This window comes from Gadus chalcogrammus, chromosome 13 (genome assembly GCF_026213295.1).
Source record: "Gadus chalcogrammus isolate NIFS_2021 chromosome 13, NIFS_Gcha_1.0, whole genome shotgun sequence".
Classification (NCBI taxonomy): domain Eukaryota; kingdom Metazoa; phylum Chordata; class Actinopteri; order Gadiformes; family Gadidae; genus Gadus; species Gadus chalcogrammus.
In genome coordinates this window covers 3,313,829-3,336,658 of record NC_079424.1, presented here as the reverse complement: position 1 = coordinate 3,336,658, position 22,830 = coordinate 3,313,829, and the positions used below count along the sequence as shown (strand labels likewise).

At 51.1% G+C, this 22,830-nt stretch overlaps 1 protein-coding gene across 1 annotated transcript; it reads right to left on the bottom strand.

Annotated features, from left to right (window-relative positions):
* Positions 1 to 215: 215 nt before the first annotated feature.
* Positions 216 to 20,552, bottom strand: LOC130401689 (solute carrier family 2, facilitated glucose transporter member 1-like). Its single transcript, XM_056605608.1, has 10 exons — positions 20,332 to 20,552; positions 11,033 to 11,128; positions 4,328 to 4,488; positions 3,849 to 4,089; positions 3,225 to 3,387; positions 2,889 to 3,076; positions 2,612 to 2,716; positions 1,945 to 2,046; positions 625 to 828; positions 216 to 435 (listed from the first exon to the last, which is right to left on the bottom strand). The coding sequence occupies exons 1-10, from the start codon at positions 20,344 to 20,346 to the stop codon at positions 241 to 243; spliced, it is 1,470 nt and encodes a 489-aa protein (XP_056461583.1). The 5' UTR covers positions 20,347 to 20,552; the 3' UTR covers positions 216 to 240.
* Between the last annotated feature and the right edge of the window lie 2,278 nt (positions 20,553 to 22,830).

The window sequence follows — 22,830 nt, the reverse complement described above, 5'->3', positions numbered from 1 at the left end:
GGGGATGGGAGGAGAGGAGGTCGGGAGGCGTCTCCCCCTCCCTCCCTCCTTCCCTCCCTCCCTCCCTAGACGGGTGAGGATGCTGCGTGGGGCGGGGCCGACAGGGACAGTGACGTCAGTAACCAGTGTAGCCTCTACCTCCCCCCCCCGCGGGGCGGCGTTGGCCTGGACCGTTTATAGGGTTTAAGGAGGGGGAGGGGGGGGGGGGGGGGGGGAGGAGGCTTGGGGGGGAGGGGGGTCTCAGAGCTGGGAGTCGCCCAGGCTGTGGGCCAGCTCCTCGGGGGAGTGCTTCTCCCCCCCGGCGCTCTGCCGGAAGCCCGAGGAGATCTCGTCGAAGGTGCGGCCGCGCGTCTCCGGGACCTTGAAGTACGTGAAGACGAGGAAGAAGAGCAGCAGCACCGTGAAGATGATGAAGACGTAGGGCCCACACACCATCTGGGGACGGAGAGAGAGAGAGAGAGAGAGAGAGAGAGAGAGAGAGAGAGAGAGAGAGAGAGAGAGAAAGAGAAGAGAGAGAGATGGAGGGGAGGAGTGAGAAAGGGAGAAAGAGAGAGAGGTTAGCTTTAGAATCTGTGCGATGAGAATTCGACCGGTCTCCCAGTGCGACCAGTGCCGGGGCCTCACCTCGACATACTGGAAGCCCATTCCCACGATGAAGTTGGCCGTCCAGTTGGAGAAGCCGGCCACGGCGAAGGCGGACGGCCGCGGCCCCTGGGAGAAGAGCTCGGCCACGATGAACCAGGGGATGGGCCCCGGGCCGATCTCGAAGAACGCCACGAAGCCGAAGATGGCCACGATGCTGACGTACGACATCCACGGCAGCTTCTCCTGCAGGGAGGACGGAGGAGAGGAGGAGGGTCACTTCCTGTTTCAGAAGGTTCACTTCCTGGTTTCAGACGTCCAGACGGGGGGGGGGGGGGGGGGGGGAGGCAATGGGGGTCAGGGGCAGCCTGGCTATTGGCTGACCAGGAGGCGGGATCAACGGGCCTAGTTCAAACGACTCTGTACGCAATTGGGTTAGTCCCTCAACCAATCAGACCAACGATCCGGAAGGCATTCGATGAAGAGAGACGGGAAAACCCGCCGATAGCACGCCAGGGAGAGAAGCCAGCTTGGCAATCGGCCCCCGTAAAAGCAGACCGGAAGAAGGAACATAGGGCTGAACGATTTGGGGAAATAATCTAATTGCGATTATTTTGACCAATATTGCGATTTTGATTTAATTTGCAATTCTTATGATTTATTAAGTTCCTTATGTTGTGTACTGTTCACTAAAAAAGAAATCAATCATTCTTTAGTATGACCAACACAACATTGGAATCAGTCAACATAAAAACGTCTCTTTCCTTTAGGCCAGGCCGATGTGTTGAGATTAACTTCTTTATTTAACTATTGAATTGTAAAATAAAAATAAATGAATCGTACTGATTTCCAGTCAGTAACGGTAACAATTACTTTTTTTTTTAAATTTGTCGCAGCCTTTGCGATTTGCGTACCGCGTTCTACTACATCGCGATTTTCATTTGAATTCGATGAATCGTTCAGCCCTGCAGGAATACATGTACTGCTCCTCTCCAGACGCTGCTGCAGGGAGAGGGCTGGGGGGGTACGCAGCCTGGGTCAGGGGGGGGGTATGCAGCCTGGGTCGGGGGGGGGTACGCAGCCTGGGTCGGGGGGGGGGTACGCAGCCTGGGTCAGGGGGCGACGCAGCCTGGGTCAGGGGGGTCTCAGACCAACCGGGCCCCTGGGCCCCCTACAGAGCCAGCGTCGCGTGGACCCCTGACCGGTGACGACCACGGCGCGACCTGTCCGGTGTGTTCCCGGGGAGCGGGGTCAGATGTCAGAGCTCGCCGCGTTCCCGACCCACGCGGGGGGGGGGGGGGGGGGGGGGGCGCTGTCTGGGGTGACGGAGGAGCCGACGGAGGAGCCGACGGAGGAGCTCACCAGCAGGGAGAGGGCGATGGTCATCAGGACGGCGGAGAAGGCCATGCCCGCCAGGCCGATCATGTGCAGCGAGCGGCGCCCGGCTCGCTCCACCACGAACAGCTGGGGAGACAGGGGGGGGTCACGTCAGACACACTGCTGCTGCTACACACTCTACTGTCTAACCCCTACCTGAGGAGACAGGGGGGGGTCACATCAGACACACTGCTGCTGCTACACACTCTACTGTCTAACCCCTACCTGAGGAGACAGGGGTCACGTCAGACACACTGCTGCTGCTACACACTCTACTGTCTAACCCCTACCTGAGGAGACAGGGGTCACATCAGACACACTGCTATTGCTACACACTCTACTGTCTAACCCCTACCTGAGGAGACAGGGGGGGGGTCACATCAGACACACTGCTACACTCTGTACTGTCTAACCCCTACCTTCTCCTTAACGACCCGTCTCTGTATTCACTGCCTATCCCCGCTGACATGCATCTTAATTCCCTGTGAGTCCCTTTGGATGAGTGAAATAGACTAAAGAGAAACTGAATCTAATCCCTCATCACTAATGACGAATCACTGATTGAATTGTACATTAGGTGACATTTATTTTACTCTTGAATCTGTTTTGCTACTTTGCTGCCGGCTGATTGGCCGATGGTGGCGTCACTCACCGAGACCACGGTGAAGGCGGTGTTCACCACGCCGGCGCCGATGGTGGCGTAGACGGGCTGGGCCACGCCCGCCTTCTCAAAGATACTGGTGGAGTAGTAGAAGACCTGCAGGGGTCGGAGGTCGAGAGGTCAGAGGGTCACGTGACACGACAACATATCTGACACGCAAAACTCGCATGTGTGTATGGTGGATAATGAACGTGTGCATAGTGAACGTGTGAACGGTGAACGTGTGAGCTCGGTGGGGGGGGTCGGGGAGGGGGGGGGGACGACTCACGGCGTTGATGCCCGACAGCTGCTGGGACAGCTGCAGCACGATGGCGATGAAGATGGGCTGGCGGTACAGCGGCGAGCGGAACAGCTCGGGGATGGTCACCTTCTTCTCCCTCATCATCTGCCGGTGCTCGCTCTTCATCTCCTGCATGTCGGCGCTCACGTCCGCGGACCCCCGGAGCTTCTTCAGCACTGTGGGGGGAACGGAGGGACGAGGGTGAGTGCCTGGGTCGGTCTGTCTGGGTGTCTGTATGTGTCTGTATGTATGGCGTGTGTGTGTGTGTGTGTGTGTGTGAGTGTGGACATGCGTGTGTATGTGCGTGCGTGTGTGTGTGCGTACCGCTCTTGGCCTTGTTCTCCTCGTTCTTGTTGAGCAGCAGGAAGCGGGGGCTCTCTGGACAGAAGGGGAGGACGGCACACTGCACCACGGCCGGGAAGAAGGTGAAGCCCAGCAGGAGGGGCCAGAGGGCCTTGTTCCCCATGAAGGACTCGATGCCAAACACCTGAGAGAGAGAGAGAGAGGGGGGGGCGAGAGAGAGAGAGAGGGGGGGGGCGAGAGAGAGAGAGAGAGAGGGGGGGGGGGGGGGGGGGGGGAGGAGAGGAGAGGGGGGGGGGGGGGGGGGGGGCGAGAGAGAGAGAGAGAGAGAGAGAGAGAGAGAGAGAGAGAGAGAGAGAGAGAGAGAGAGAGAGAGAGAGAGAGAGAGAGAGAGAGGGGGGGGGGGCGAGAGAGACAGAGAGACAGAGAGAGACAGAGAGACAGAGAGACAGAGAGAGAGGGAGACAAACACGTTAAGCTTGGTTGAGTTTGGACGTCATTCTCATTCTCATTTTAATTTCACTTGCAGCAGAGAGCAAGATGCTTTCATTCTGTTGACCAAGTCATGAGTGGATTTGGACAGACTCCTCCGAAACCAACCCCCTCACCTCCACCACTGACCCCACCCACACCTCCGCCTCCACCCACCTGAGCCATGAGGATCCCCAGGACGATGCCCAGCTGGTGCAGCGTGCCCAGCGCCCCCCGCAGGGCCGTGGGGGCCACCTCGCCCACGTACATGGGCACGAAGCCGGTGGAGAGGCCGGAGTAGAGCCCCACCACGAAGCGGCCGATGATCAGCATCTCGTACGACTTGGCCATCTGGGAGAAGCCCATCAGCGCGGCCGAGGCGAAGGCCAGGATGTTGGCCATCAGCATGGAGTTCTTCCTGGGGAGGGACGGAGAGCACAGCGCCGTCAGGGGGGATGGACAACGTGCACCGCGTGCAATGGAGAGGACTTTTATTTTGAAATGCTTTTTTTTTTTTTCAAAGTAAAAGTCCTAAGCAAGTTTGAGTGGCCTCCACGCGTTCAACATCATTGAGCCACTACATGTCACAGGCTTTTACTTTGTCAACCTGAAAACTTCAAACCTCAGTGTAAATGTAACCGTAAACGTTTGTTTACCTCCCGAAGCGGTTGACGAACAGGCCGACTGAGAAGGACCCGAAGATGCCCCCGACGGAGAAGATGGCGACGGACACCGACCAGATGGTGGTGAGGGTGGTCGCGTCGATGGGCTGCTCGTTCCGTTCCGACCAGGTCTCGTTGATGAAGTTCTCGATCACCTGCGACCGACAGACATGAGACCAACGCATGAGGAACAGGGAAGGTTCTCCTGCTGATACGACCGGAAGCGGCAGTTATTTAGTACTTTGAGTTATGTGTCTTTAATGAACGAGAGCAGTGGTTCGCAAATGGGGGTACTAGGGGTCGTGCAGGGGGTATATATACTGCATGTAAATATACTGCACGTTTCCCACCAAATTGTCAGTATTTGCACCATTTTACCGTTCATGTTTACACTGCCAAATACAAAGCTCACACATTATTTATCTTTTTTTCTCTCAAAAATGTTTTGTGTCGGTGAAGGGGTTTGCAATAATATCTTTAGAGGGGGTACTCTAGTAGAAAAAGTTTGAGAACCACTGAACTAGAGAATAGTGACACGTCACTTCTTATCTCTATACGTGCTGCTGCTGCAGTGCCGCTGTCGGCCAGCGGGGGGCGGTAGTGTGTGTTTACATCGGTTTCCATGACTCAGAAAGGGAAGTCGGCTCTTGCGTGGCGATGACTGTGTTGATAAACACGCAGTGGGACGACTCGTGACCGGGTCTTGTGTCTGGTTGTCATGGTGTGTGGTGACGTGGTGTATTTAAATTAAACATTCCAACACCCCCTTCCCTGTGCTCTGATTGGCTGTCGTGGCCCACTGACAGCTCCTGCGAGAGGAGGGGATTAGAGGAGAGGCCGTTGGCACGGTGATGGGGTTAGGTGTCTAAGGTATCCTCTTTCCTGCTCCGGTCTTGTGCTTTCTACCCGTGATGTCATCACGTCAGCCGCAGAGTCCAACCGGTAGACACTCCCATTACCATAGAGGTCGGTGGACCGACTCCCAGCACCATAATGGGACTGGGAGCAGAGGACCAGTGGAGTCCAATCAGTAGTCACTCCCATTACCGTAGGGGTTGCTGGACTCCCAGCAGCACCAGTGGAGTCCAACTGGAAGCTACTCCCATCCCAGCAGAGGTTGGTGGACTCCAAGGCTCCAGAAGTCTACTGGTGCCAGTGGCCAACACCAGAATGCTACTGGTTGTGGTCCCAGCAGCAGAATGCTACTGGGACCAGTCACCAGGAGAATCTCATTTGAGGCGCGAGACGTCTTCACATCACGGAGCCACGGCTGGGTCACACGACACCGCCCGGGCTGGCATGTGTCCCTGGCGCCGCCTCCTGCCTTCGACCACGCCCTCCCCGCGCGCTCAGCTTGCGTCCCCGGGAGATAAACACGAGGCGGCGACTCACACGCGATCGAGGCCCCGCCCTCGGCGTCTGCTAGCCTGAGGCGCGGCGGGTTAACCAGCTAGCAGACAACTTAATGCGCCAGAGAATGGAGGGAGGAGGGCAGTTGAGGTCGGGCTTTTCACTCGCCGTCAGACATGCCCTGCCTCACCCTCCAACAGAGAAATGAAACCGACGAGTGAAACCAGCGGGCGAGCAGACCGACGCTGGGTCTGCTTCTGCTTTAGAAGAAGGGCCCCCCCCCCCCCCCTGCTGGGAGCTGGGAGACCCCCACTGGGGAATCACCCTCCAGCCATTGACGCGACAGATCTTTTCATTTCCTGCTCAGACGTCGGAGGCACCGTGTGGGCCTTAGCGTGTCGTACATGTGTTTAGTATGTCTGGGTTAGGCAGACGGTTTAGCCCGGAGCCCCCTCACGGTGGATTCCTGTCCATAACATATTGCTCAATGATGCCTTCAGGAGGCTGTGGGAGTCAAACCCAGTAATCCCTGTCTGCTGGGGGTTCAGCCGCTACAAGTACCTCCACCGTTTCACTCTCTATTTGGTTTATATGATGGCTGCTTGTTCACTTTTTTTTAATTCAGATCTTGTTTTATATGTATTTATTGTCACCGTCAGTGTTTCTGCAGTCGCACATTGATTTCCCTCTAGGGTGTTGTGAAGTAATTTATCCAATGATTTGACCTTGTTCCTCCCAGTGAGCAGAGAGGGATTGGGGGACGTGGACAGCGTTGGTGAAGACATTTCTATTAAGGACACTGTACAGACGCTTTAATCCAAAGTGACTCACAATCACGTCAACAACAAAATATCGCTGTGGGTACAGTAAGGATGTTCATAGAGCCAAGTGCGATTCGCTCCCAATCGCTAGGTTAACCCAAGCGCCGTACACAACAAAGATAGCTAGGGTAAGATACCACACGATGATAAGTACTGCGAGTAAGGGCAAGGACGTACAACGTACAATATGTGCAAAGGGGTGTGTGACTCTGCGTTCCTCCTCCACCTCTGCAGAGCTGAACACACACAGCTGTCTGTGTGTGTGTGCTGCGTGAACAGAGGGCCCATTCAGGCTGCCAGGACACTGTGGCCCTCTCTATCTTTAACCAGGTGAGCAGACACTGAACCTACCGTGCGTTGGCAGCTTCCACCGTGCAACTGCCTGTGCCGGGGTCTATTTTGGTGGTTCAAGGCTGTAGCTGTTCCTCCGTTTGGAGTGATTATGTGGGCGGTACCGTGGGTGGGATTATCATATCTGGAGGAACGACCAGTGCTTCACGCTGTGTGGCTGGTGGAGGTGTCCTGGATAGTGGTGGCGGGGGTTTGACAGTTAGAATGTGGCGCTGAGGAGCAGAGTCGTTTTGAGAAGTTTTGTTTTTACAGTGGATGATATCCCTCAGGGTTTATGACAGTATAAAGGGCGGGGTTGACACTTTGAGCCGGAGGTAGGGGTTTGACAGTATAAAGGGTGGGGTTGACAGTATGAGGTGGGGGAAGGGGTTTGACAGTCTAAAGGGCGGTGTTGACAATAGGAGGTGGAGGGCGGGGTTGGACAGTATAAAGGGCGGGGTTGACAATAGGAGGTGGAGGGCGGGGTTTGACAGTATAAAGGGCGGGGTTGACAATAGGAGGTGGAGGGCAGGGTTGGACAGTATAAAGGGCGGGGTTGGACAGTATAAAGGGCGGGGTTGACAGTATAAAGGGCGGGGTTGACAGTATGAGGGGGAGGGCGGGGTTTGACAGTATAAAGGGCGGGGTTTGACAGTATAAAGGGCGGGGTTGACAGTATGAGGTGGAGGGGGGGGTTGGACAGTATAAAGGGCAGGGTTTGACAGTATAAAGGGCGGGGTTGCAGGATAAAGGGCGGGGTTGACAGTATGAGGTGGAGGGCGGGGTTGGACAGTCTAAAGGGTGGGGTTGACAGTATGAGGTGGAGGGCGGGGTTGGACAGTATAAAGGGCGGGGTTTGACAGTATAAAGGGCGGGGTTTGACAGTATAAAGGGCGGGGTTGACAGTATGAGGTGGGGGAAGGGGTTTGACAGTCTAAAGGGCGGGGTTTGACAGTATAAAGGGTAGGGTTGACAGTATGAGGTGGAGGGCGGGGTTTGACAGTCTAAAGGGCGGTGTTGACAATAGGAGGTGGAGGGCGGGGTTTGACAGTCTAAAGGGCGGGGTTGGACAGTATAAAGGGCGGGGTTGACAGTATGAGGTGGAGCTAAGGGTTGGACAGTATACGGGTGGAGTTGACAGTACGAGTGTCAGGCCCCTGAAGCAGCCCATCTAATCGTCGGTCGGGCCAAGGCTGGCTTCCGTCCCGCTTATCTCAGTGGCTCTGACGCGCTGGACATTGCTGATAGCCACGGCCTGCTGCTACAGAAGGTCAAGCTTCACATGGCCGCGGCCTGATAGTATAACGACACTACTCGTTTCTCTGTCTCCACACATCAACATTATTCTCTGTAGCTCCGTATGATCATAAGAAGAAGAATCAATGGCGTTCATATTGTGTTTTCTCGGGACCCAAAGCGCTTTACGTAGCGAGTGAGTGAGTGTGTGTTTAGCAGAGGCTTTTATCCAGAGCGACTTACAGCTGTTCATACACACACACACACACACACATTCACACACCGACAGCGGAGACAACCACGCAAGGGGACAGCCAGCTCGTCGGGAGCAGTCAATGTGAGGTGCCTTGCTCTGGGACACCTCGACACTCAGCGAGGAGGAGCCGGGAATCGAACTAGCAACCTTCCGGTTACAAGTCAACAAGCACTGCCTCCTGAGCCGAGCCGACCCCGTGTGGAATGTGTGTGTGTGTGTGTGTGTGTGTGTGTGTGTGTGTGTGTGTGTGTGTGTGTGTGTGTGTGTGTGTCGCCGGGTGTCCCCGTTCTTTGGCCTTTAAAGCAGCTGTTGGCCCCATACCCCCGGGGCCTCTGGAGCTGTGTCCGGGCCCAGCGGGGGGGGGGGGGGGGGGGGGGGGTATCATGGGAACGAGTCCGGGACAGGAGGCAGGGAGCCGGGCCCCCAGGGACGAGGAGGCCGGGGTCAAGTGCTCTACACTACCTTATTAGTTCAAGAAGCAGATACTTTCCACCAGAGTTACTCACGGCCTGAGGGAGTCTGAGAGAGAGTGGTCGTTAAGGAGAGGTAGGGGGGGGGGGGCTGCTCAAGGGCTGCGGAAATTGGGAATCAAACCCAGAGCATTTTGTGTGGGAGTCAGACACCCTGACCACGACAATGTCCTGTCTGTCCTCCATTGGTCCCTTTTAGGGGACACACACACACACACACACACACACACACACACACACACACACACACACACACACACACACACACACACACACACACACACACACACACACACACACACACACACACACACGTTGTGTAACCCCCCCCCCCCCCCCAGGTCCCCATGTTGTTACCTTGGGGGGGGGGGGGGGGGGGTGCTTTGAGGGTCAGTCATGCGACTCTGATCCGTGTTTTTGGTCAAACACAATCAGCTGGGCTTAGGGCTAAAGCTCCTCTGGGTGGGGGGGGGGGTCTGTCCGTTGGCATGCAGTGTATACACAGTGCAGTATGTACACAGTTCATTACATCATCCCCCAGTGGGCGTGGCCGAGCTGGGGGGACACACGACCCTGGATGTAAACACAACGTGGACGCTGAGGAGACGTTTCTGTTTAATGTTGAAACAAACCATAAAAAAGTGGGCTGGGTACTTTTTGAGGCGCGTTGTCTTGTTTGATTGAGTTGACGGGTCGGTTTGGTCCGTCAGTCTCAATGATTATGCTCACCAAACCAGTGAAAGGAAAGGTCGATTTAAATCCTGTTTGCAGGATGTAAGAGTAGGACTACTACTACTGTAGTACTCTGAAGTACAGGCAGCATTGTGCATTTCAACTAGCGTCTGCAAAAGCATCCATGACATTAAAGGGGGGTGTGTGTGTGTGTGTGTGTGTGTGTGTGTGTGTGTGTGTGTGTGTGTGTGTGTGTGTGTGTGTGTGTGTGTTTAAAAGGGCAGGCATTGCTCTGCCAACAGCAGGACTGTAGCTGTGACATGTGGTTAAGGGTAGTTAGCTGGCTGAAAGCTAACTAACGAGTTAACCTGCTAGCTAAGGTGAAAGGTCAGACAAGAGAAAATAAAATGAAGGAAGGAGGCGATGAGGGGAGGTAGGGCTTTGCCCTCGCCACCAGAGATGCACTGCCTTGCGGAGCGGAGCTCTCGTGTCATTGGTGCTCACTGTTGTCATAACGATGTGCAGAGTCGGGTTTCACTCAGGTGGGAGGGAACCTGAACTCACTCGGTTACCATGGCAACATAGCACCCCACCTCATACCTTACCTTGTATGGATTATAATATGATAACCGTCTCCCTGAGATCAAAATTGTATGTTTAGTGTCAGCATTATTAACGTCTTTTTGGGTCAAAGTTTACCTACTTTTATAGATACTATCATCAATGTTTTTATTATTGTGATTATATTAGTTATATCATTATAATTGTTATCAGGCATGCTTATATTTACACTATCAATAATATTAATATTTTATGGAATAAAAAATTCAAAAATTAACAATAAATGTCAGTTCATGAAGTCAGGAAACTGGTCTGCCCTATTGCACAATACAGGTGAACACAATCACCTCAGATCTTATCGTCTCCTTTACCGGTTATACGCTGTTCATTGAACCAGCCCGGAGAGTTCCTGGTAACCTTAACAGATAGGACTGCTGCCAGGACGCCGCCTACCGCCTACTTCCTGTCAGCACCTCGTAGGCAGCGCTGGCCGCAGCCACAGCACACCTACTGGTCACCGATCGTACTGCACACCCACGCAGAGATGTACCATCGAAGACTCTTTCAGTCCAGAACCCAGATCTTGTGTGTTCGGGGAGGAGCTTGCCTTGTGTGTAAGGGGAGGAGCCTTGTGTGTTTGCGTTAGTCAGCTGAGCTCCCTGTGACATTGTCATGTTTTAATTGTTTTCTCACAGGATTTAGCTTCAGAATATGCAAATGTAGACGAAGACCAGTGTTGATGTTTTAGTGGGAACATTAACCACCGGCAACTGACCTGGGTTCGGCTATATTTTGACCCGCTTTAACTAATCTACTCATGTGTTAACAACACGTGTTCCTGTTAATTTATTTATGTTTATTTTTGGACGGCGTAACGTAGATATTACAGATTGAAACCTGTACTCGCCCGCAGTGCCCAAAACCCGGTATCGGATCACAGTGTAAATGATCCGGGATCAGGACCGGACTCTGTGCTGGGCCGGTCGGTTCTCCCTGGACTCACCTTCTGAGGGGCGTTGATGACGCCGGTGTTGTAGCCGAACTGGAGAGAGCCAATCACAGCGGCTCCCACGGCCAGCATCAGCTGGAAGGTCACTTTCTGTAAGGGGAGAGAGAGAGAGCGAGAGAGCGAGAGCGAGAGAGCGAGAGCGAGAGAGAGAGAGAGAGAGATCATCAGTTGAGTGATTCCGACCCAGGTGCATGTAAAGCTTCACATTTTCCTAGAGGAGGCGACTGAAACATTGAGTGTCGTGTGTTGGCGATGACTGGTCGGCAGTGGCAGTCATTTGCTCGCTGTCACCACTCGCAGCGGGTATTCAGTCAGCGTTCGGGGGCTGGAAGGGGCAGCCCCGTGTGATGCTGTAGGGTAGGAGAGCACATGGCTCTGCTGCATTCTCACAGAGCCATTCCTGTTTGCCATGAATGTAAACACACAAGCTGTGTCAGAGTCACATTGAGACATCAGTTACACACGACAAGGTCACTAACATAGCAGACACAAGGGCACTAACATAGCAGACATATCTGTCCTCCTCTTAATATCCGCACTTAAGGGAAAGGCTAGTGGAAAGAGATGACTCGCAGAGTATTTAAAAAATGTTGCCTCATTTCGTCGACTTATTTGACCTATTTTAAGGTCAAAGAACTATAATCAGTTTTTTCTGTGTAGTTTCACAGAAGCAACATCAAAAGCTATTTTTTTTTGCTTCCTTTCCACTTACTGAAAGTGTAGTTTGTGGTAATTCCAACCGTGTGCTTTTTTTTAAAACAGTGGTGTAGCATATGGGCTGGCAGTCTGCTACCGACCAGTACAGATTACATGCTACGCAGCAGGGAGAAGCACGGGTTTAAAGCCAATTAGAGAAGGGCATGCTTTGGAGCGATAATGATAATAGGATGGTGTTAAGCCAATTGGAGAAGGGTGTGGTTTTAAGCCAATCGGCTAATAGTGTGGTCTTAACCCAGGGAGAGAGCAGGATGTTTTTAAGTTGATTAGGGTAGCAGTGTGGTGATAGGACACACTGGGACAGTTTTAACCCAATGAGATACAAGTCTGGTTTTAGGCCAATCCGATTGGTCTCTCATTGGGTTAAAACCATCCTATTAACACTTCCTTCCACAGTGTCCCTGGTTGTTGAACCACCAGCGCTGGAGGAGGGAGAGGATTGGGTGTGTACAGGCCCGCCCCCGCAGCCAGACTGGGTTTGTTATGGTCAGAGAGGCTAACGCATGACTGAGCTATACCATTCATCCGCATAGCAGGGAAGCTAACACTCGCGGCTATGTAAACATACACAGAAACACGTGTGTGTGTGCACACACACACACACACACACACACACACACACACACACACACACACACACACACACACACACACACACACACACACACACACACACACACACACACACACACACACACACACACACACACACACACACACACACACACACAGGTATTTCTGTGTGTGTATTGATTTTTTTTATTATTAATTTCCTTGAGCCAAACCGACCCCGGACAGTGTCCCACGACATTACCCCTAACAACAAGACAATGGACACCGGCGCATTCTTGAGATGCAGAGCCGGACCTGATCTTGGTGGACGTCCAAAGCCCTCAGAGATCACACTGTCGACATTCCTTCAGTATTGTTCACATTACAGCTCCGAGGGACTAGACTGACCCCGACATGCGAGAGGGAAACACGCACAAACTCTAAGGTTCTCCCGTCGCTGACAAACTTCATCCTATCAGAAACCCCCGGCTAATGAAGGGGCGGGCGAAGGCCTCGCTGTGATTCACTGGGCTGGCCTGCGGCTGTAAGGCAGCGACTAAATATAGCTTACGCCGTGAGTGTGACTGGAAGAATTCCTCTGCGGACACTGGGATGTTCAGGGGGAGCGCCGACGGGCAGGGAACCAGTTCTGTCATATGTGTGCAGCTGCCTGAACTACAACAGGTTCTCTACACCAAGAGCTCGAAACACAGAGGAGCCGGACCTAAGGTCTGCTATGAGTCACCGACACGTCATCTCTGAACACACATACAGGAAATACACATTTGCATATAGACCCATGCAAATAGACACCAGTAACACACACACACACACACACACACACACACACACACACACACACACACACACACACACACACACACACACACACACACACACACACACACACACACACACACACACACACACACACACACACAGGACACACACAGAGTTTTCCTCTTCCTGGACCTTTAGCCCTGTGTGTGTGGAGTCACGTTAACAAGCACAGCCCTACCCGATTCCACCCCTACAACCGCATCCCAAATTACTCGTTCCTCCCACATAACGTACAACTGATAAAAACTGGGATTCCAAACTTTACAAGTTAATTTCGTTATCCGTGGGTTTTGGTCATGTCCGTCCAAACTGACACTGCAGGTTCTGTTTGGTGATGCCTTTTCTCTCCGAGGGCGGAAGATTCTAAACAGCTGTCCCAAATTCAACATGGCGGGTAAACATCGACACGTGTGCCAGCGGCACATTGTGGGTGTCCGACAACGTGGTGCCAATGTGACCCACAAACGGGGAAACCGTAAACCTACATATGTGGAAACCAAACACACACACACACACACACGCACACGCACACACCTTCCTATCAATACCCAACTAACAAACTATTTCACCTGAGGGTTTTACAGTCAGAAGAAGAGAAGACATTTACAGTCATTTGTTACACTCCATCATAGTGGGCGTGTAATTGCTAGCTGTTATGCTAACACCCGCAAAGCTTTAATTCCTTTGAAAACACCGCTGGGAACTAAGGCCTGGTTCAATGGTTGATGGTGATAATAACCATTATCAACTTAACCGGACTCCTCCTCCCTTTATTTGGAAGCATCAGCTGCAGTTCCCAGTGTTTACATTTCAGAGTGTAAACTTCCTGTTGACAAAATAAAAATGGCCACTTCTAGACCCGACAGCCGAACCACACAGGGCCGAGGGCCTCAGCGACACAAGCGTCTACTCTTACATCATAAATAAACAAAGCTGCAGTCGCAGGCGGAGAGACCAAAAAAGGGAAGCTTCGACGTTCGGCGACGACTTGTTTTGGTCCAACCCTGGCCATTGAAACCCCGCTCGCATTTTCAGGTGAAGTCTTTCTTTGTGAGACATGCAAATTAACACACGCAAATGTATCTGCTGACAGACCAGGGGCCATAACATGGGCAGCTGGCCCTGTTATGGTGTGTGTCTGTGTGTCTGGGTTTGTGTGTGTCGATTTCAGCCAAATCACCATGATTAGGCTTAAATACTCTGGCGTTTACTGCTGGTTGCATCATCGTTCGGCCTAGTTCTGAGTCATGCTTCCACAGAAAAACCTCAGATAGGTGTTCTACCAAACATCAGTCTAAAAACCAGTGCATTCTGTGAAATCTTCATCTTATAAGGGCGTAGGGTCTTCATAACAGGAAGGAAGAGGAAGACTGTTCCCCATCACAAAACAAACGCGTTGTACACCTATTGTATGTTGTACGTCCTGGCCCTTACGAATAGTACTACTTAGCATTGTGCATCATCTTATCCTAGCTATCTTGTTGTTTACGGGAATGGGTTAACCTAGCAATTGTTAGTGCTTGGCACTTGGTTCTATGAACATAAATTATGTAACGACAGCGATATATTGTAGTTTCTCCTTCTGACAAATGTCCATGATAAAAGTGTCTGCTAAATGCCCCAAATGTAAATCTAATGTCATTCAAGCGAATGTATCGCAATTTAAATTGTGTTAGGTTTCGGTAACAATTCATCGCTAACAAGGTAAATATTTAAGCTCATCGTGCTGATTGCAGATCAGCCAAACATGAGGTTGAGCTAGAGTCAACAGCCTGGATCCCTTTGAAGATAAGACAAGATAAGACCTTAAAAAATGTCTTAACATTGTTTGTTGGCTTTAATTTTCTTTGACATTATCTATCATGATACCAGAAACAAATGACTATAACTTTTTTAAAGAAGCTAAATGATTAGCTTCTGGTTGTCCAGGCGTTTACTCTTTGAGGGAGGGAGCTACATCCTGAGGACGCCATAAATTGACAATCATTCAAAAGAGTGCGAGGCCGTCTACCCATCCTGCTGCTGGTATTTCCTCCTGGCCTCGCCCAACGTAGCCAGCCCTGCTCTGGTCTACTGAACGTCCGGTTAGCCTCCACCGACCGGCCCGAGTCCCTGAGACCTTAGCATGAGTGTAGCTCTGTCGGTAGCGTGCTACCATGTGTAAACAAAAACACACCCAGCCTGGTCGCCTTGTCAACACACGGTCAAAGTGGCCATGGTGATAACGGAGCCCCAGGTCAGCTCGGGAGAGAGAGGAACCACAGCTTAACGAGGAAGCCCTGAGGTTGACGACAATCAGGGGCCTCCAGAGAATGTGTCCGACGTGTGCTTCACTTTCCCGGCAGACCTTTTCAAAGCCATTCCCCAGAGGTTGCAACATCCTCACTTTAACACAAGCTGAACTATTGTCGTGTAGATGTAGACATTGAGGCCACGTATGACTGATTAACTATTGGAAAACGGAAGCCAGCCTAAACCAATTCCAGAGCAGGGGTCAGCCTGTCATGTCTCAAGACAATTAACAACCGAATGAGAGTGTAGCATCCAGAGTGTAGCATAAAGGCATCTAACTATTAATGAGAGAAGGTAGGGCCGGACATCGGCGTCGAGCCTTCAGTGAGTCACTGAAGAACCTGACCAACCAGAGGGCAGGGTGCTGGAAACGTTCCAGCAGGCTGTTCTCTGGAAATTTCCACTGGGACTGAGACCACGGCCGCGGGCGGCGCAGGTTTGACAGTATCCCGGAGAGCAGGATGACCTCCGGGGTATGACACCGTCAGGGTGGTGTTCCTGAACCCAGAGCTTCAGGAACACCACCTTAACTCCACGCTGCTGTTCTGCTGGAGGGCGTCCCACCTGGTTGTAGAACGTAAGGTTTGTTGGGAAGACTTATGTTTGACCGCTACAGTATATGCTAAAAGGAATGCCTTTACACAGCGCTTTTCTAACCAGTGGCCACTGAAAGCGCTTTACAATATTGCCTAACGTTCCCCCATTCATGCGAACGTTCACACAAGACGGCGGTGACAACCGTGCAAGGCGACTGCCAGCTCGTCTGGAGCAGTGAGGGTGAGCTGCCTTGCTCAGGGAAACTCCGGGGATCGAACTAGCAACCTTACAAGTCAACAAGTCCTGCTCTACGTCCCGAGCTGGTCACTGCCGCCCGGGTCAAATTCACTTTCGTTCAGATGTTCAATGTCAACTTTACTTGGATTACTAGTGAACTTTAATCGCCATACCAAATCACAAAACTGGTTCCCAGCGCCCTCAGGCCAGTCACTCGAGTTGGCACGGTAACCAAAACCAAACCCCAGAGGGCGAAGACAGAGACCTTTTGAAAAGACTCCTTCTGGCTGTCAGCCTGGGAGATTAATGATGACAGGGTAATGTGCAATGAAATACATAGTCGACGCCGTCGCGGTAAAATGGAAGATATTAGAAAGCACGAAGGCCACAAATGTGACAGTTGGTTCGGTACATAATGTTCTGAGCCCGGTCCGTCGCCCTGGATCAACCAGGGAATGAACCCGGGCTATTCTCGGTACCAGCAGAGGAGGGGGCCACAGACCCGAGTCCCCCCCCCCCTCCTCCGTCTGACACCAGGGTGGTGTGCTGGCCTGCTCCAGCCCCCCCCCCCCCCCCCCCCCCCTGCCCGGGCGCTGTGGGCTACGCTACGAGGTCCGGATCACGTACCTGAGGAGATTCACCTCCCATTCACTGGGATCAGCTTACACAGCGTTGGTCTGTTACCACCCTCCACTGGGGCTCCCCTCACCCCGCCTCACCCCCAGCCTGCCTCACCCCTCACCCCGCCTCACCCCCAGCCTGCCTCACCCCCAGCCTGCCTCACCCCTCACCCCGCCTCACCCCCAGCCTGCCTCACCCCCAGCCTGCCTCACCCCTCACCCCGCCTCACCCCCAGCCTGACTCACCCCTCACCCCTCACCCCTCACCCCGCCCCACCTCACCCCCAGCCTGCCCTCACCCTAACTTAACACAATAGTAAAACTATTAGTATATAAACGTACAGTTCTGTGTCGTTTAATCTTCATGCATTAACTTATTGAGTTATGTAACAAGTTATTGAATAATTTCTTGTTTGTTGAAGGGAAATGTTGGAGCTGTACTTAATTCTTTAACAATGGGGCATTGAGCGGGTATCAGTGGATTCTGTCGTTCATAACGTAACTCGGTGGAGCCATGCTGTCTACTGTTATGGAGTCTAGAAGATCTGCTAGTTTAATGTACTTTACAATGACAACAACACAACAACACTAACTCAACACAACACGACTGACTGAACACCACACGACTAACTCAACACAACAAGACTAAATGAACTCAACACAACAAGACTAACTCAACACAACAGGACTAACTCAACACAACAACACTAACTGAACTCAACTCAACAACACTAACTCAACTCAACAACACTAACTCAACACAACAACACTAAGTGAACACAGGCCTTCCAAAACAAAGTCTAAAGGAGTCTCTAATCCCAGAGCCTCCGTGTTATCCAGCTTCTGGGTCCACGTGAGATCAGCTTTGCTCTCCGTAAGTCCAGTGTGCATAACACCATTCAGTTCCTCAAGTAGGCCGCGAATTAGGCTTTGGCTACAGGGGCCGTTGCCAATTTCAAATTAAAAGCTCTCGTCCAATCTGGTAATCCGGCTCTGTACGAGAGCGGCTCTCATTAGGACTCATTAGGACCCGATCCGACAGACTGGAGGGCAGCGGAGGGGAGGCTGCTCATGCATGAGAACAGCCCGACCACGGAGCCGCTAAACGGTAAATGGACTGCATTTATACGGCGCCTTTCTAACCAGCGGCCGCTCAAAGCACTTTACAATATTACCTAACATTCACCCCTTCATGCACACATTCACACACCCACGGCGGAGTCACCCATGCGAGGCGACAGCCAGCTCGTCAGGCGACGTCAGGTTGAGGTGTCTCGCTCAGGGACACCTCGACGCTCCGCTAGGAGGAGCCGGGGGATCGAACTAGCAACCTTCCGGTTACCGACCAGCCCGCTCTACCTCCTGAGCCACGTGACGCTCTTGGAGGACTCCGACCAGGCCTGTGAGGCGACGGAGCAGTCTGTTTGCTCAGAGCATGTGAATCACCACAACACCTACCGCTGTGATGACGCTAGATCGCCCCACTGTTGGCCCAAGCATCACCATCTTTACTCAACTCTACGTCACGGAAAAACAGGAGCCCAGAGCCGTGAGGTCCGGGATCCCGACAAAGCCCATTGTGGAGAAGGAGCGCTTTAAGGAGCGGAGCTATGCCAGATTATCGCTGGTCAGCAGCAGCCTCTGATGCAGTGTGGAGGGGGAATGTTTCACTGCTGCTGAGCTGCAGGCATGAGTTTTTAAAAAGCCTGGCAAGCAGCAGCTGGGAGCCATCAGCACACACCCGTCAACCTTCCACCACCTGTATATGCAAATCGTGAACAACTGAAACTCACCTTTTGAGAACAATTAGAGCGTAGACAGGCTGTCGATTGGAATGTATCGAACAAAGCATTTTCAAAGCGTGCGTTCTCCAGCCCTCAGGCCAAGAGAAACCTTGGCCCCCAGGGAGGGCCAAGGTTTTTAGTTTTGCTTTGTCATTACTACGAAGCAATAATTAAGGCGTACCATATTTGCTGAATTTGTTCAACGTTATATCTGTTGATTGTTGCTGATCAATAAAGTTAAAGACCAGAAACAGACCAAACTAACAAACTCTGTCAGCCCATTTCAATCACCTACAACACTAAAATACTAATAATAATCATTACACTACAATATTAATGACAATGCTGCTGAATCACAACAGCGTCACACCAGCTTAGAGGAAAGTATTTGTGGTTCTGCGTCGCATTGAGCAACGCTGACGAGAATGTGGGCCTGAGTCGGACCAAGACCATGTCTTGGTCTTGGTCAAACCCTCGCTGGCCGCGCCAGATTAACCCTAACCCTAACAACACCAGTGACCTCCGACCTATGGCCTCGACAGGAGAACAGGTCAGATGGTCAGACAGACTGCTGCTCCCACTGCAGGCGGACGAGGCTGAGACTGTAGGAATTCAAAGGGGTCAAGTTGGTGACCTCTACGCGGAACAGGCCTATTCGGGCCACTGGTTCTCTCCCAGTGTCACAGTGGGCTCCACATCTGCTGGGCTGCGGCCACGGAGGGGAACAGACGAGCAGGTCGTCACGTAAACCAAACCACAAAGCCTTATATGGAACAGCCAATAGCATACAGTTGGAGGTTTTATATTATAGGATGTCTTTGTTTTCAGAGTATAGTATATGATAGCTACATACTTTGTTTAGAAAGATGTGTATTTAGTTGTATAAGGAAAAGATAGGTAATAAAGCGATTTATATTATAGGTATCGTTTGTGTTTTATGTTATTTGAAGACATGATTTGTACGGTAATGTACATTATTTGTGACAGATTGTTAATCTATGTCTAATTATCTATTTTATCTGATAATATAAATGCCTACCTGTGTCCTATTATTCCTAAAAAAAAAATATATATATATATATATATATCCTAGCATACAGTCAGTTGATCTCAGTTGTATCATTAATTATAATAATAATAATATATATGTGATAAGATAATAATTATACTATTCATACAATTGAACAAATTAATATGTTATTTTAATTGATTATCTTTAAAGATTATATGCATAAAGTGATATTAATGCCGTTGTTATCGTTGCAATTGTAATTAATAATATACAGCTATTAACGTTATTATTAGTCTATATTGTGATTAGGTATCATGGAAAAACGAACAGACAATAAGCCTAACGATGAGCAGATATAACTTAATATAACTTCGATATGACCTCGTTGGAGGAACTCGTTGGATTACATTCGCACTCGTTGAGTCACTTCATTGTTCAACACAATCCAGGATTTCTAAGGCATCAACCTTAGGGTCCAACACACACACACACACACACACACACACACACACACACACACACACACACACACACACACACACACACACACACACACACACACACACACACACACACACACACACACACACACACACACAACATGACGGCTGTGGAAGGATCAGGAACAGGATGAGGAGGACGATGTGATGTGATGTGATGTGATGTTGTGGCTCTTTTAACGCCATGTGCATATGGGATTACCTTTCCCTCCGCCATCTCTGCTGTTTGTCACGTCGCTCCTCTTGTCTTGTCGTCGCGTTAAGTTACTCTGAGTTCCCCGACTGGCTCTTCAGTAGAGTAGGACTATCGCATGTTCTTACTTCTTCACAAAGTTAACCGAAACAACTCCCGCTTTTCAAATGAAAGGTCTTCCCTCATACACATCTTCCCAATGTACTGCTCTCCGGCCAGAGTCACTCCTACATGTTAATATGAACGTGATGCAATAGGGCGGGCTTACAGCTGCCCCGCCCTGTGCATTTCAACCAATCAGAACGGCTTTGGTCGAGTCCCTTGTCATCATTTAGACGCGGCTACTACAGCGACACACACACACACACACACACACACACACACACACACACACACACACACACACACACACACACACACACACACACACACACACACACACACACAAGCACACACGCGCACACACGCACACACACACACACACACACACACACACACACACACACACACACACACACACACACACACACACACACACACACACACACACACACACACACACACACACACACACACACACACACAACCGACAGTTATCTCAGTTCCTCCTGTTATACTATATAGCCTAACCCCAATTATAAAACGTTGCATTGCACAACGTCACTTATTCCCTGTAATTATGGATTTACGTTGAGGTAATATCCTTGAGCCAGCATTATCTTACGAATTGTCTTATTATACCTTATTATAAGCAAATCAATGATATAAAGTATCATAATTTATTACTCATTATTACTTAGTAATTACTTAGGCCTACTACTCTATTTGTCATACATTCACTTTTTGGCATTGAAATAAGTTGTGACCTGATGCTCTGGCTACTGTTCAACTCCGTGTCTGCGGTCTGTTGTTGGGTTTCTGCAAAAACAAACGCGCATACACAAACAGAAAGTTGTGTGTTTTGTTTGGGGTGGTGGGGAGGAGCTCCCCCCCCCCCCCCCCGGCTCCGAGTAGAAAGGTGGAACAATAAGCAGCACCTGCAGGGTTTGTCTCACATGAAAGCAAAAAACAGAGAGCTCCAAGAAACGCGTTCCTTTCTCCCATTTAATCAAACGCGTTTGAACTCTTGGGAAAACAATAACAGGAGGATGGCGAGACAATGGTGCGTAATGCATTAACGTACAACCAGAGCCGCGCAAAAATGACGCACAACCCAAAATGGCATAATGTTTCAAACGTAACACACATTCAGGTAGTGAGGAAAAACCTGCGTTTCTTATGATGTATAGATGTGACAACATCGTTCAGTTCATCCTCACACAATGTTGTGAACCTGCGGCGAATTTTAGGAGTGAAACGTCGCTCTCTGTGCTCGGCTCTACGGGGGTTCGAACCGCTGTGGGTGAGAACCGAGCACCAACCACCATGCCAGGGGTTTGGGTGTCAGTGTGAAGCAATCCACCTGAGGAATGCTCCAGTGAAAGGTAGGAGGAAGGAGGAAGGAGGAAGTAGGAAGTAAAGCCTACGTCCATTCATGCGCCCATCCTCTCATCCATTCATACGAAAAGGCACAGGTTGTGTTTCGAGATATTTTTAAAGGGGACGGGGGACGGGGGGTGGTGCGTTCCGAGCTTCTTTGAAAGTAGTAGGAAAACAAAAAACACGCAGTGAGACAAAGACATCGGGTGGATGTTTTTCGAGGTGGTATTGTGCTCTGAATCAAACAGGCAGGATGCCAGTCTCCCACTAGGGGGCCGGGGCTGCTGTTTATCCGATGACGGCCGGCCCCCGTCCTAGTGGGAAGCGGTGGGCTGGGATGGTCAAACTTCTTTGGTCCTATAAGGTCCTTAAAGGTCCATAAAGGTCCTTAAAGGTCCATAAAGGTCCTCCGGGGCATAACCTTTGGTCCTGAAAGGTAAGATCCCAGAGGCTACACCCAGCAGCTGCACCCTCACCCAGGGGAGGCAGGCCCTACCTGGAAGACAAGCCGGGAATGTGAAATGAGATCTATGGCTGAACTCAAACCAGTACAGCAACAAACAGCGTTACTGATGGAAACAGTAGAAGATAGTTCAGACTGTTTGTTTTGTCTGGGACTGTTGTCTGAGACGGAGTGAGGGGACCCGATCAGGGGAGCTGTGGTGGATTTGAGGCGAAGGAAAGGCTGGCATCTTCACAGGGAGACTTTGATCCATAGATAGAGCAGGAGGGGAGGCGGGGGGGGGGGGTTCTGACCTCAGAGATGCCTATTGCGGACGTTGGGTGTGGATCGGTCTGCTGCCCACTGTCCTGAACCACGGTGAGCCATGACCACAGGTCCATGCAGTCAGTGACTCTATGAAAGCAAGCGTTTCCCGATTGAAGACCACAGTATATGGGTTAATGTAATATTTAGTTATTTCCTTGCTGTGTCTCCAACAAAAACCGGTCATACGCTGTCTAGCAGTAAATTAACATACCGGTATATCAGGACCGGTATGTTATGTATCAGGAAATAAACCCATGGAT

Excerpts from the sequence above, each read along its gene's own strand:
- LOC130401689 (XM_056605608.1), bottom strand. Across the intron at positions 2,717-2,888 it reads AGCTGTCGGGCATCAACGCC|GTCTTCTACTACTCCACCAG; the intron begins GTGAGTCGTCCC and ends CGACCCCTGCAG. Across the intron at positions 436-624 it reads TGGGCTTCCAGTATGTCGAG|ATGGTGTGTGGGCCCTACGT; the intron begins GTGAGGCCCCGG and ends CTCCGTCCCCAG.